The following is a 12,220-nucleotide window of genomic DNA, read 5'->3' as shown; positions in this document are numbered from 1 at the left end:
GTTTCATTTAATATTCATTGTGGTAATGTACAGAACCAAAATTAGAAAAAAGTGGTCTCTGTCCAAATATTTACAGTATGGACCTAACTGTACGTTGTGACTTGCTGAGTGGTTGTGTAGGTAGGGGTCCCAGTGCACTGCTTTGCCCGAGGGCCTATAATAGGTAAAAAGGTGATGAAATATGAGATCGGAGGTGACTCCATGAGTAAGGAGTATCTTCAGTGTTTGCTAACCGCTGTGCCATTCCACCTTCTACTTGGAGAAGTTTTTAAGATAACCTGTGCTTGAGAGGTCCCCTTTGACATGCTTTCTTTCCAGAGTGTGTTTGTTTTTGTCTGCCAGATAGAAGCAGGGCTTCACTTCAAGTCGTTCTATGTGCAAGTTGCTCTTACCCTTGTTTCTGTGAGTTTGCTCTCACAGCCCAAAGACATACTGTTAATTTGAAAAGGAAAGTCTAACTTTGCTTGGTCTAAATAACTGGGTTTGTGAGTCTAAACCAGTACTGTAGCCTAAGAGCTGATACTCATTTATCCAGTAAGATGCAGGTCAGCTCCTGGCTAATGGAGGACAGGACTTTGTGAGATGTGCTTGTGCAGTTTTTTTTTTGTTTTTTTTTTAATGTTTAGTTTGTTTCTCCACCACATTTTTATATCTGTATGCTATATGGAGAAACGGATACCTTAAATGATCATTTACGCTCTCCCTCAATTTCCCATATTTTGGCAATGTGGAACTGCAAATTTCTTCCAAGTTATCCCTTACCTGTAAAAGTGTTTAATGTAAATGGGCATATGGGACTGGTATATGCACCAGTATCCCTCAGGACACCCAGTCAGAACTGGATCCCCTCACAGTGTCATACGTCTATGTTCAGTTATGTACTGCCCACCTAAGGGTGGGCACTACGGTCTTCTTATTTACATTAATATTTTTTTTAATTCTTGTTGGGGAAAACTATTGGCAATCCTTGCTCTGGCACTGACAGCTTTAAGACAGAACCAGTTTGTTTTCTAGTTAGTCTCTTTTGTCAGCAGTTTCATCCTGTGTAAACTCGGCTGTTTGCAAAGGAACAACAAAGCCAAGCAACCAGCGCCTCCCAAACACATCACTCAGATTACTCCTCCAGCTGTTCCGGGTTTGGACCACTTGGCCTTTTCTCATCTGGCACCATGTCTGACCTCGCGCCACCAACAGGATCTGCTGGCAACAAAACCCAGCACAGGTCAGTCCTATCCCCAGCCATACATAGAGCATGAGGACCAGGAAGAACTGCAGGCCTGGGATGGCTCCTGGAAAAAGAAAAGAAGAGCATGGGCACTTTAATTCAGTCCTTTTAAAGGGTAAGTACATCACTTTTCAAATTGAAGTTACTTCTTTACAATCATGGTCTGTATTAATATGCCACATAAAATTGTGTTCCATTTTTTGGGGCATACAATGGAGATCCTTGAAACTAAACCCCCCATTCTGTCTATACATGATGGAAAAAACCTTAAAACTTACTAAATATGTCCGATTTGAAGCAATAAAGGTCTCCATCTCTCTCTTTATATAAAATCCAAAGTCTGTCTGTCAGTCTGTCACCAGAGAACTACTTAATGGATTTAGATCTGTTTTTTTTCTAGAATTTGATTGAACAATCTGGTTCATTTTGCGACTTCTGTCATCGTGCTAAGAATCATAGTTCACTTGCGGGAATGATATATTTGTGCTAATCCAAGACAGAGGCTGTGGGCGGAGAGGTGAGGAAAGCGTGACGTCAGGAGTGGGGAGTTGGTCTACCACTGCGTTTTGGAGTGTACCTTGCCTCTGCTTAGCTAGCGATACCTTTTTGTTTATTGATTTTTAACGTTTGTCCTTTTTCACTACTTCGGGACGTTATCCCGTCAAGACTCAGAACCCAAAACAAACAATAAGAGTTCATTAATAAAAGAGTCACACGACCAAATTGACCCAATACAAAAGAATAGGATGCATCACGTGACAAGAATAGACCCTTCAGCCAATTCCCACCAGCAGCGTCAACTTTAAAAATTTACGCACCACCAAATCGAAAGCCCTGCAAGAGATCCAACAGCAATATGTAGGTGGAGGCCGATCTGGGCAGGGCTGTACCATACGTGTACAGGGTGCATTAGGTGACTAAGACTTGATCTTTCCTTGTAAGCTATGCCTGTTAACCCTGCTCTTTTACGTCTTCAGCACATCAAGGGAGATGGTAAATGTGAAATCACTGAAGACTCGATTCAAGGGGATTGAAAACCAGTTTCAATCATTTCAGGGAACATTCGACAATGAGTGTTTTGTAAGCAGAATAAAAATAAAGGGTTAAAAAACGGATGGAATTAATTAAAAGTATCTTTTAATGGCATGTAGCAACATAAGTGGAAACTCCCGTGTGTGGTGGTGGCAAGGGTTTAGTATGAAGGGTGTTAGGCCAGAGGAATGGGGTTTCTAGCCTGGGCCCGTATCCAAAAAGTTAACTCGCACACATCAACCCTTTCCTAAGAAAAGAACACCTTTCACATAGGCTGATACATTTTTAATGAACACTAGCGACTGGGAACCCGATCAAATCGGGCTACAAATTCTACGTTTGTGAAATCCATACATTCTCTGCAAAGAATTATTTGTTTTTTTTAAGTCCTTGAAATAATTTTGTTATCATGGCACTGATTTGTGCTTAAAATAGACCTTTTCGACCGATGTAATGAAGAGCTTCCTGTTTAAACGGGGCTGTGAGACGTGAACTCAGCTCTTCGGCGCACCTCATTTGATTCTTTCCAGCAAACAAATTTTCAAAACAAACTGTATTTTATGACTCTAATCAGAGTCAGAGTAATAATTATGTTGGCGTGGTCATTTTAGATCTGAGATCGGCTAAAATTTAACCAATGACCGTTGTTAATACCCAGCCGTCATTACTCAGTTTGTCAATAGATGTCAGAAGGACGGATGCCAAAACTGAACTGTCCAAAGATAGATTTCAACGTAGCAAGCAAATGGTGATACGTTCTAAATTTCTTACGGTTCCGGAGCTGTCGAAGGGTTTAAATCAGTCGACAATATTAGTCCTGGAAAGTACGCCCCACCAAACCAACATTCCTAAAACCAGCCGAACTTACTGTTATCTGTTCGAACCAACACTGACTTACCACCTTACTATACTCGGCCATCCAGCGGCGTCACTGAAGCATTCGAACATTCTTAGCCAATCATGCAATACTGCGTCCGCGTTTGCCACGTTATGTTCTAACTACAGAGGCAGAGTCCCATTGCATGGTTCCAACTTGTATTGAGTCGAGGTATTGACGCGAACACCATACATATGGATAGTATCAAATTATATATAACGATGTTTTACATAATAAAGACCTAGGAAAGCCAAAAGCTGACCTGCAAAGAAGTTCTATTTGGCGAAAAGAGTAAACTATGGTATTTACTAACTGAAAACCAATTCTCTGAGGTTCAGGCAGACGACTTTAAGAGCGCTGGAGAAAAACCGTGTCCAACAAATGCCTTCACATTAAGGGTATCGCATCAAATTTCAAAGGTATAGTTGGAAACAAATGTTATGAAAATTTCACGTGATATTTATACAGTATATTTTTGGGTGCTCAGTTCAAACATGAAAACCATTTATCTTCTTCATGTAACATTTTTTAAATAAACACATTTTTTATGTAATTTATAAATATATACAAATATACATGTATGTTTTCACAATATACTCAAATAGATATCGATGCTTTGTAAGAATTTCCTTGAATTTAATATTTCCTAATATTAAAACCTCAGCTTAAAGCAAATCATCTCTTTCTTTGTTGTTTTAACAGTTATTATATACTAGCTGTGTAAGCCCGTGCTATAAAAAGCCCGGGGTCCCAGAAACTATTGAAATCGTCAGAAAAAAAATTGAAATGTCAGGTGATTGAAAGGAACTACTCTGGGCATCTCTCTCCTAGGAGGATTTATTTTGCCAACATGCGCACATCGCTTGTGTATTTGCAGCTAAGTGACTTTGTCTTTCTTTGGAGGTTTCGTTTTGTCGACGTGCTCACCTCACTTGTGTTATTAGCGGCTAAGCGAGTTTTCTGTTTTCTCAGAGGTGGAGCCCTTACTCCAACTCCACCTCTCACTTCCGGGCCAGACAGACGCACACACACGTAGACGTTTATATATAAGACAATGCCCATGAACTGTTGCTTACGTAGACCTGAATGTTGTCCGTGTCTTCCTGCATCAGCAGTCAGGGCATACAAAATTCCCACATTTCCTCTGTGAGTGGGACAGCAGGGCCAAGAACTAACATTGGGTTTAAGAAGGAATGGCCTGCTAGAAAAAAGCTACAGGTTGGTGCCAGAAATATGATCACACCTAGCTTGATGGTTCCAGATAAAGCGCTCCTGCAACCACTTCACTTTAAGCTTAGTTTAATGAAGCAGTTTGTCAAAGCACCATCAAAACATGGAGTCTGTCTGATGCATTTTTGCCTGAAGTTGCTGGATTTGTCTGAGGCTAAATTCAAAGAGGGCCTGATATTAGAAAACTGATTTCTGATGCAGAATCTGATGGTACGATGAATGAGCCTGGAAAGAGAGGCTTGGGTATCACACAAACAAGTCCTTTGAAAGTCTTTCAGTAACAATGAAGATCCAAATGGGAACTCTTTGGATTGATATTTGGAATTTTTTTTCTGAAAATCTTGCAGCAGTCAGTGAAGTGCAGTGTGAAAGATCCCAGCAGAATATCAAGAACATGGAAAAAAAGTAGCAGGGACATCACAATGTCAGTTAGATGGGGAGCAGCTGCAGGATGATTCTTAGGGACGCACCAGAAAAAGTGGACAAAGACCGACTGCCAAACCAAGTTTTGGATCAAGGAAACTGAGAAGTGTCAAAAACTGTAGAAGTTAAATGTAAGCCAATGAGCATGTGTTGTTGTTGTGTTCTTTACAAATATATTTAAAAATATTAGATTGGCCAAATATACTTTCATAGTAAATGGATTTAGAAGGATATTGTATACTTGGTTAAAGTGTGTAAGCTGTTCAATCTTAATTACATTTCTTTTATTTTAGTACTTAAATGTGATATGATGAAAACATTCTAAGTTTATCATTTTCTTGTGTTCAAGAATGAATAACTTTTTTCAATTTTTATGAACTAAATTTTGCAGACCTGTGTTTTCTGTCGGGTATCTAAAATTTATGTCTGCCTACAAACGTGTCTTTCAAGTGGAGTACCTCAAGGTTTGGTTTTTTTTCACCTGGGACAGCCACTGTGCAGAACAGTATGTGCAATGAACACACAAATGAACGTTATGAGCTTCAAGCTTTAAGCTTTGTGCGTTTAATGACGTGCCCTCTTTGTCTAAATCAGGACATGTTTGTCTTCATCGTAGTCTACCACAGTCAATACTGATTTGCATGTCCAGCTTGAGACTTTTTGCGAGGGACTGACATGAACACGGTGTTATACATTAAACATGGTGCAAATATGGGGCATGCAGAGAATGTGTTGATTGTGGATTGAAGGATTTCTGTATGCAGTGGTGCCACCCGTCTATGGTGGATCAAATTGGGCATCTGACACACATCAACATATTATATGTCCATTTTTCAATAAAGGCAAGAGTGTTATCAGACATTAATCTGCATTTTCAGATCACACAAATACAGCAGAGCCCCTGTATTTTGATACATAGCATCGCGTCCACATTGCCGTATTCCGAGCAAAACGCATGGAGAAAACTCAATACATTCCAGCAACGTGCAGGAGGATGTTGCTTCTTTATTTGGCATTATCTTCACCATTAATTTGAGAGACAGAATATAATAATGTACAAACTATTTGATTATTATTTAATTTTGGTAATGTATTACTGTGTGTAATTTATCAATGAAACTTTAGCAAATGTACGTACATCTCTCTTTTATAAAAAAAAAAACAATCCAGGGAGGGAGACTAGGGTGACGAGACGTGATCTTCTCGGAAGACAATTTGATTTCCGCGCGAGAGACACTTTAACGTAATGCGAAAAAATTTGACGTCCCGCGAGACAAGGCAGTGAGACCACATTTAAAACAAGTTCAAGGACATCTAACCAAGCAGTTGTTGGAATGCCTTTGACAGACAAACATCATGTGCTCTTAAAACAACGACAAGTGCCAAACCGAACATGCAGCTTGCCAGCAGCAGCAGGAAGCCAGCAGATGATCCGACTGCTTTTCCTTCGCATGCGTTGAGCCCTTCACGACGCGAAGTGGCAAAAGGGCAGCTGCTGTACAGGCTTTTGAATGATCGACGTGCAGCGCGACAAAAAGAACACGCAGCTCGCCAGCAGCAACAGCAGAAAGACAGCAGATTATCCGACGGCATCTCCTAATTGTGTGTGTTCAGCCGCCTTCACATACATACCCCCCCCACGCCCCTTTATAACACAAGCAGCATTATACGTCCTGCGAGAAAGATTAAACCATGCCCAAGGCCAGAAATAAAGGACAAGTATTGTTTTTAAAAAAAGTTTTAAAGTAAAAGTGAAAATAATGCATATGTAATTTTCCCATTAAAATAACAATCTCTTTAAATTGTATATCCAGTAAACCAAACCGGGGGTGGGCGAGCGAAGTGAGCAGGGGGCAGAGCCCGCTAGTAAACAAAAAAATAACAAATATATAGGGTTTGCTACTATCTGTAGTTTTGTGCATCTGCAGTAGATCTTGGAATGTATCATCTGCGGATACATGGGGACTACTGTATTGTAAAACAGTGTATTCACATCATGTTAGAAAGGAATAAAAATCGTAAACACACAATTTGTGTGATTTGGGTATTTTAAAAGAAACTGTCACTCCCTCCGTGGCACTGTGTGAAAAGTAAGAAGCAGCCTATCACGGGAACAGCTGACACACACACACTCGTGCACAATCCCATTGACACTAACCTGGAATCAGCATGTCAGCTCATCTTTATGGCTCTGTATATGTGTTGAAGAGAACACTACTACGCTACGTCTGGGAGAACACGTAAACTCCACAAGGTCAACAATCAGGCACATGATGTGTGAAGCAGCACCAGTAACGATTGTTCTGCCTTGTCACCCTACATACCAGCTACTCCTCTACACAGTGTTCAATCTGCTAGTAAACGCCATTTTCACTGTTAATATTCTACGGCTCTACATTTCAACTCCCTTCACTTTCAGCTGAAATCATCTTAAATCTTTTTGAAAGTGCTAATAGAGTCAGTAATCAGTAATCGGGAACAGCTTTTCTTTTCCTCTTCAACTGCAAGTAGTTGTCCATGGAGAAAAGAGTGCTACAGACTTGCAGGTCTGCTTTCAGCAAGTCTTCCTTTACAAGTGTTCATATGCATCCTTAGCATTACAAGCCATAACTTCAAGGTATTATGATTACCACAAGGAAGTCGATGAAAACTGTAAATGCTTTTTTTTTTCAAGTTTTTGTTTACACCCTGGACATGCACATTTTTGAACTATTTTCTTGAAAGACAAAATTGCTCTAAGCAGATCCAGACATGTGTTTGGCTTTCGTGATGATCAGCCTCCTTGTTTAAGTCTAAATCTACCCACGATGGTGGCTGTGAGCAGACAAGTGAACAAAAAATGTATTCCTACTACAAGAAAATTAGTTCCAAGAATCTGTGATAAAATAATTATTTCTAGTTAACTTTCATTATGCCTCATAAACACACAAGACATATTTTCTTAAATCGAAACCTCTGCTGCCTAAGAGTATACATATTAGCTAAGTGTTAAGGCTATTTCCTTCATCTATGGACCCTGGTACCCTTCAGTCCCATTGTAAGCTACAGGGACAAAGTACAGGGTGCAGCAGAAATAACTCCCATATTTCGAAAAATCACTGTGGGGTCCCCAAAGCAGGTAGAGGAGTGCAGTCCGTTCCATTAGGTACGGTTACGGTACATAATAAAGTTTTCAGTCGTCACCATGCCATGGTCGAGTGAGCATCGAGGCTTTGTAGTGGAGGCTTTTTTCCAAAATGGCGAATCTGTAGCTGCGACGCAGAGGCTGTTTCGCATGTGGTTCGGTTTACACGCTAATGAAAGTGTTCCAGACCGGAAAACGATTTTGCTGTGGGTTCAAAGAGTAAGGGCAACAGGATCTGCACTGAAGAGAAAACCACCCGGACGTCCCAAAAATGTGAGAACACCCGAAAACATTGCTGCAGTGAGGGCTTCGATTGAGTGTCTCCAACGCTTTCAGCACGGAAACATGCCTCAGCTCTTCGGAGTTCAGAAAGAACTGTGAGACAAATTTTGCATACTGACCTTCATTTACACCCATACAAGATTATGATTGCTGTAATGGGATCCTCGCAGCTGTGCCTCCCACTGGCATTCTGTGGAGTAGCGATGAAGCCCATTTCCACCTTTCTGGCACAGTGAACAAACAAAATGCTGAAAACCCTCGAGAACTCCATGCACGACCTCTTCATTGCCCAAAAGTGACCGTTTGGTGTGCTGTGTCGTCTATAGGCGTCATTGGGCCTTACTTTTTTGAAGAGGGTGGAGTCACAGTTACTGTGAATTCTAATCAATACTGCGACATGTTGGAGAATTTTCTGCGCCCAAAAATTGAAGAGTATGGGGATGAACACAACCTAGAGGACTTCTGGCTCCAACAAGATGGAGCTACGGCCCATACAGCACGTCGTCTGTGCGAAATTTCCCAGGAGATGTTCCCGGGTTGAGTGGTCTCCTTACGCGAGGCAGTTCCGTGGCCACCACGCTCACCTGATTTAAGTCCCTGTGACTTTTTTTTTTCTGTGTGGGTACCTCAAGGCCGAGGTTTTCAAACATCGTCCTCGGTCCTTGGACCAACTAAAGGAGGCTATTTAAGAAGAAATTGAAGGAATTTCACCCGACATGCTAGTGAGAGTGATGGAAAATTTCCAAGAACGGCTCCAAATGTGTATCAGCTGTCAAGGCCACCATTTGGACGATATCATTTTTAAAACTTAGAGTAAAAAAAACTTTTTTATATCTACATTTGGGAAATAAAAAGTTTTTGGTAATACCTCGTAGCATTTTTTTTTTCAATCCCCCTTTGAAATGTGGGAGTTATTTCTGCCGCACCCTGTATTTATAAAATTTGTTTTAAAAAAGCTTCACTTTAGAACAGTTTTATGTAGGAAATTAATATCACGGTAATGAAGAAATAATTTTGACCTGAAACTTATCCTTTAAAATGAACGCCAACAAACTTATTATTTTAGAGTTTTCTTGCAGATTTGAACAGTATTTAGAAAGACAGAAAAAAAAAAAAACAAATTGAGAAACCTACCTAAAAAGAAGTAGCCTATGGAGAGGGGAAGAAGTGTGAGGAAGGTGAGAGGGTTCTCAAAGGACAGGGAGTACTCCACAGTCAGGTAGGCCACCCCAAGCACCAGTGAATACAGGCACGTCCCAGAGGTGTAGATGCAGAACATGATGAAGTAGCGCATGTTTCGATTTCCAATACAATTCCCTGTGAAGAAGCAGTGGTGATCCCGCCTTAGGATAACTTTCTTACAAAGTTTGCAGAAGTGTCGTCCGTTGAAGAGGTAGTGAGCGTCTACTCTGTCAGGGCAATCTGGTGCACACACAGGAGGTGTCACTTCACCCTGTGCACTCTCAGCTGGGTAGCAGATGGTCATTGTGTAATTCCCAAGGGCATTGACCACCAAGAAGAGGAAAAGAATGATGTGGAGCAAGGTGGCAGGGCTCCTGTCGAAAATGGTAGGAATGAAGAAGCAGAAATGCAGGATGATGGTAACCACAGTGGCAGTGAAGAAATAAGCTGGGGCAATGGAGTTGAGGAGTCTTAATCTGAGCATGTTAAACTGCATAACTTCACATAACGGAAACAAAACAGAAAAGCAGAGAGACAAAAGAAAGCATCACAAATGGTGTGTGAAACCAGCTGCATAATTATGGCAAGTAGAAATCAAATAGTTTTCAGAAGCTAACGTAAAAAAAAAATCACAAAGCAATCCAATGAATTACAAAAGTAATAACCATGTTGAACCTGTTTACAATAAAATAATTCAGCTAGAAGGTAAACCTATCAGTTCTACTTATTAACACTGTCTTATTTCAGTTGTAGACTATCCCTGAATATAGCAGGCTTATTTGTTATAATTTGAAAGATTACAGAATATATTTTAAGTGTTCACATTTTCACTATCTAGTCAAAATAAGACATTATAATCTTGACATAATCCTCTAAACATTTTATAGCCCAGCATGCTCTTGGAAAAATGTTTGCTTGAACATAATAAAACCGCATTATGTGTCACATTTTAAGGAGCTATACAAAGCAAGTCTTACAGTATTTAGAATCATGGTAGCAAAGAAAAACGAATTAATCAAAAATACCTATAGCAACGGATTTCGTAATATGCCAGAATGATCTCACTTAACAGTTCTCCCATTCGTATCGTAATGTATTTAAAAGGGCCCAATTTTCCACTATGAACGTTAAGAGAGGCTTATTTGGACTGAAGATTTTTTTTTTAGCTTATCGTATATTGTAAAACCTCTCCGTGTATACCCATACGCACAACCGCACTTTTATTTGTAATCTCAAAAAGAAGATTAGCGCCCCAAAAACTGCCTTCCAGATACCTTTGTTCTGTTAAAAAGACTGAACCACGCCGCCCGACTGCTCCGAGGGGCTGTAGATCGACTTGTCGCAGGCTGCGTAGCGCCGCTTGCTCATTCATTCATTCCTCCGCAGAGGCCGGGTGGAAGACACGGAGCTGTCCTTCAGCACCAGGCTCGTTAAATCGACTTGGATGAGATTGTAATATTTACTCGAAACAAAAACAGCAAGCCTCGAGGACAGTATAAAAATGCATATATTCACATACAGCAGAATGAAACGAAGACTGCAACGAGCAACATGACAAGGATTAAGCCACCCCTTCCCCCACCATTGGCTCCCTTATTTTATTACCGCCTGCTCGTGCAGCTCAAAATAACCCTGATGTCAGCCTGATTCGCTCTTAACATGAATATACTGTTGTCTGAAATATTTTATTTACGTATACGTAATATTTAGGACAGTTGGAATATATTGTTCCGATTGTCTTTTAATGTTAGACCAACGAAGTCATTCCAATGAGGCACGCGCTTTAACTGCCGACCTTTGAACGTCTCGTAGGTCTCCTTCAAGGAAGCCCGTGCGTATCCTGCGTGACTGGGAGGAATAGTGCGAAATGGAAAGCACGACTCCTCCCCTTAACTATTAATATTTCACTTCTGAAGAATACAAAACACAGTTAAGACATTTCCCATTTATATTGCATGCATGCATACATTTTGAACCCCCATTATCCAGTTCCGGGTCGCGGGATACTCTTGTCTATCCTGGGGTCCATTACACGCGAGACGGAAACTCTCGTTCTTCTTGTAAAAGACAGATAGGAAAATGCATGCTGTTTACACCTTCGTAATAGGATTAGCGTTTAAGCGGCAACGACTTACACAGTTGATCTAGAAGATATTTGGGTCCCATCTGTTTTTCACATTTAGGATGTTGCAGCCTTGCGCCAAGATGGGTTAAATTCATTTTCCCCACATCAAGCAACACTGAATATCCCAAAGTGACAAAACGCCAGCACTGAGACTGGGATATCACATTGACACGCGTGTTCAGATCCTTAATCCAGTCCGTTCTTGAAGCCCCTGGCGTGCAGCGATCCTAGCCCGGAGTCTTCCTGGGTTTGACGCGTGTGACTTTGGGATTTTCTGCTGTTCCTCTCTGCAGATCCGTGAAGCACTGTCAGGTTGGATGGAGACCATTTCTCTGTTTCAGCAGGGTCGTTTTTAAGTATGGGCACTGGCCAGAGGGCCACAGGAGCATAGTGGTCTACAATGCTTTGGATGCCTATGTACAGTATTTTCTATTTTACTATCATAATGGGGGCCCCAGTACACTACTTTGCCCAGGGGCTTATGATTCTGTTATGATGGGCCTGCATTTCAGGTCTCGATTGGGTTCAAGTCGGCAGCTCTGGCTGGACAACTTAAAGACATTCCGACAGTTGTCTGTAAGTCACTCCTGTGTTGTATTTACTTTGTGTCATTGTCCTGTTGGAAGATGAACCTTTAGTCCAGTCTGAGGTCCAGAGTTCCCTAGAACATGTTTTCATTAAGCATATATCTTTGCTCAGTTCAGCTTTCCCTCAACCCTT

At 41.0% G+C, this 12,220-nt stretch overlaps 1 protein-coding gene across 3 annotated transcripts; it reads right to left on the bottom strand.

Moving 5' to 3' along the window:
* Positions 1 to 324: 324 nt before the first annotated feature.
* On the bottom strand, positions 325 to 11,717 carry zdhhc22 (zinc finger DHHC-type palmitoyltransferase 22). Of its 3 annotated transcripts, none has more exons than XM_039742083.1 (3): positions 11,511 to 11,717; positions 9,328 to 9,873; positions 325 to 1,289 (listed from the first exon to the last, which is right to left on the bottom strand). In XM_039742083.1, exons 1-3 carry the CDS (start codon positions 11,593 to 11,595, stop codon positions 1,015 to 1,017), a joined length of 906 nt encoding a protein of 301 aa, XP_039598017.1. In that variant the 5' UTR covers positions 11,596 to 11,717; the 3' UTR covers positions 325 to 1,014. The 3 variants fall into 3 exon arrangements, with proteins under 3 accessions (XP_039598017.1, XP_039598018.1, XP_039598019.1); XM_039742084.1 differs by lacking the exon at positions 11,511 to 11,717 and adding an exon at positions 10,650 to 11,141; XM_039742085.1 differs by lacking the exon at positions 11,511 to 11,717 and adding an exon at positions 10,401 to 10,626.
* Positions 11,718 to 12,220: the final 503 nt, after the last annotated feature.

Source organism: Polypterus senegalus, chromosome 18 (genome assembly GCF_016835505.1).
Source record: "Polypterus senegalus isolate Bchr_013 chromosome 18, ASM1683550v1, whole genome shotgun sequence".
NCBI lineage: Eukaryota > Metazoa > Chordata > Cladistia > Polypteriformes > Polypteridae > Polypterus > Polypterus senegalus.
This window is presented reverse-complemented; position numbering and strand designations above follow the sequence as displayed.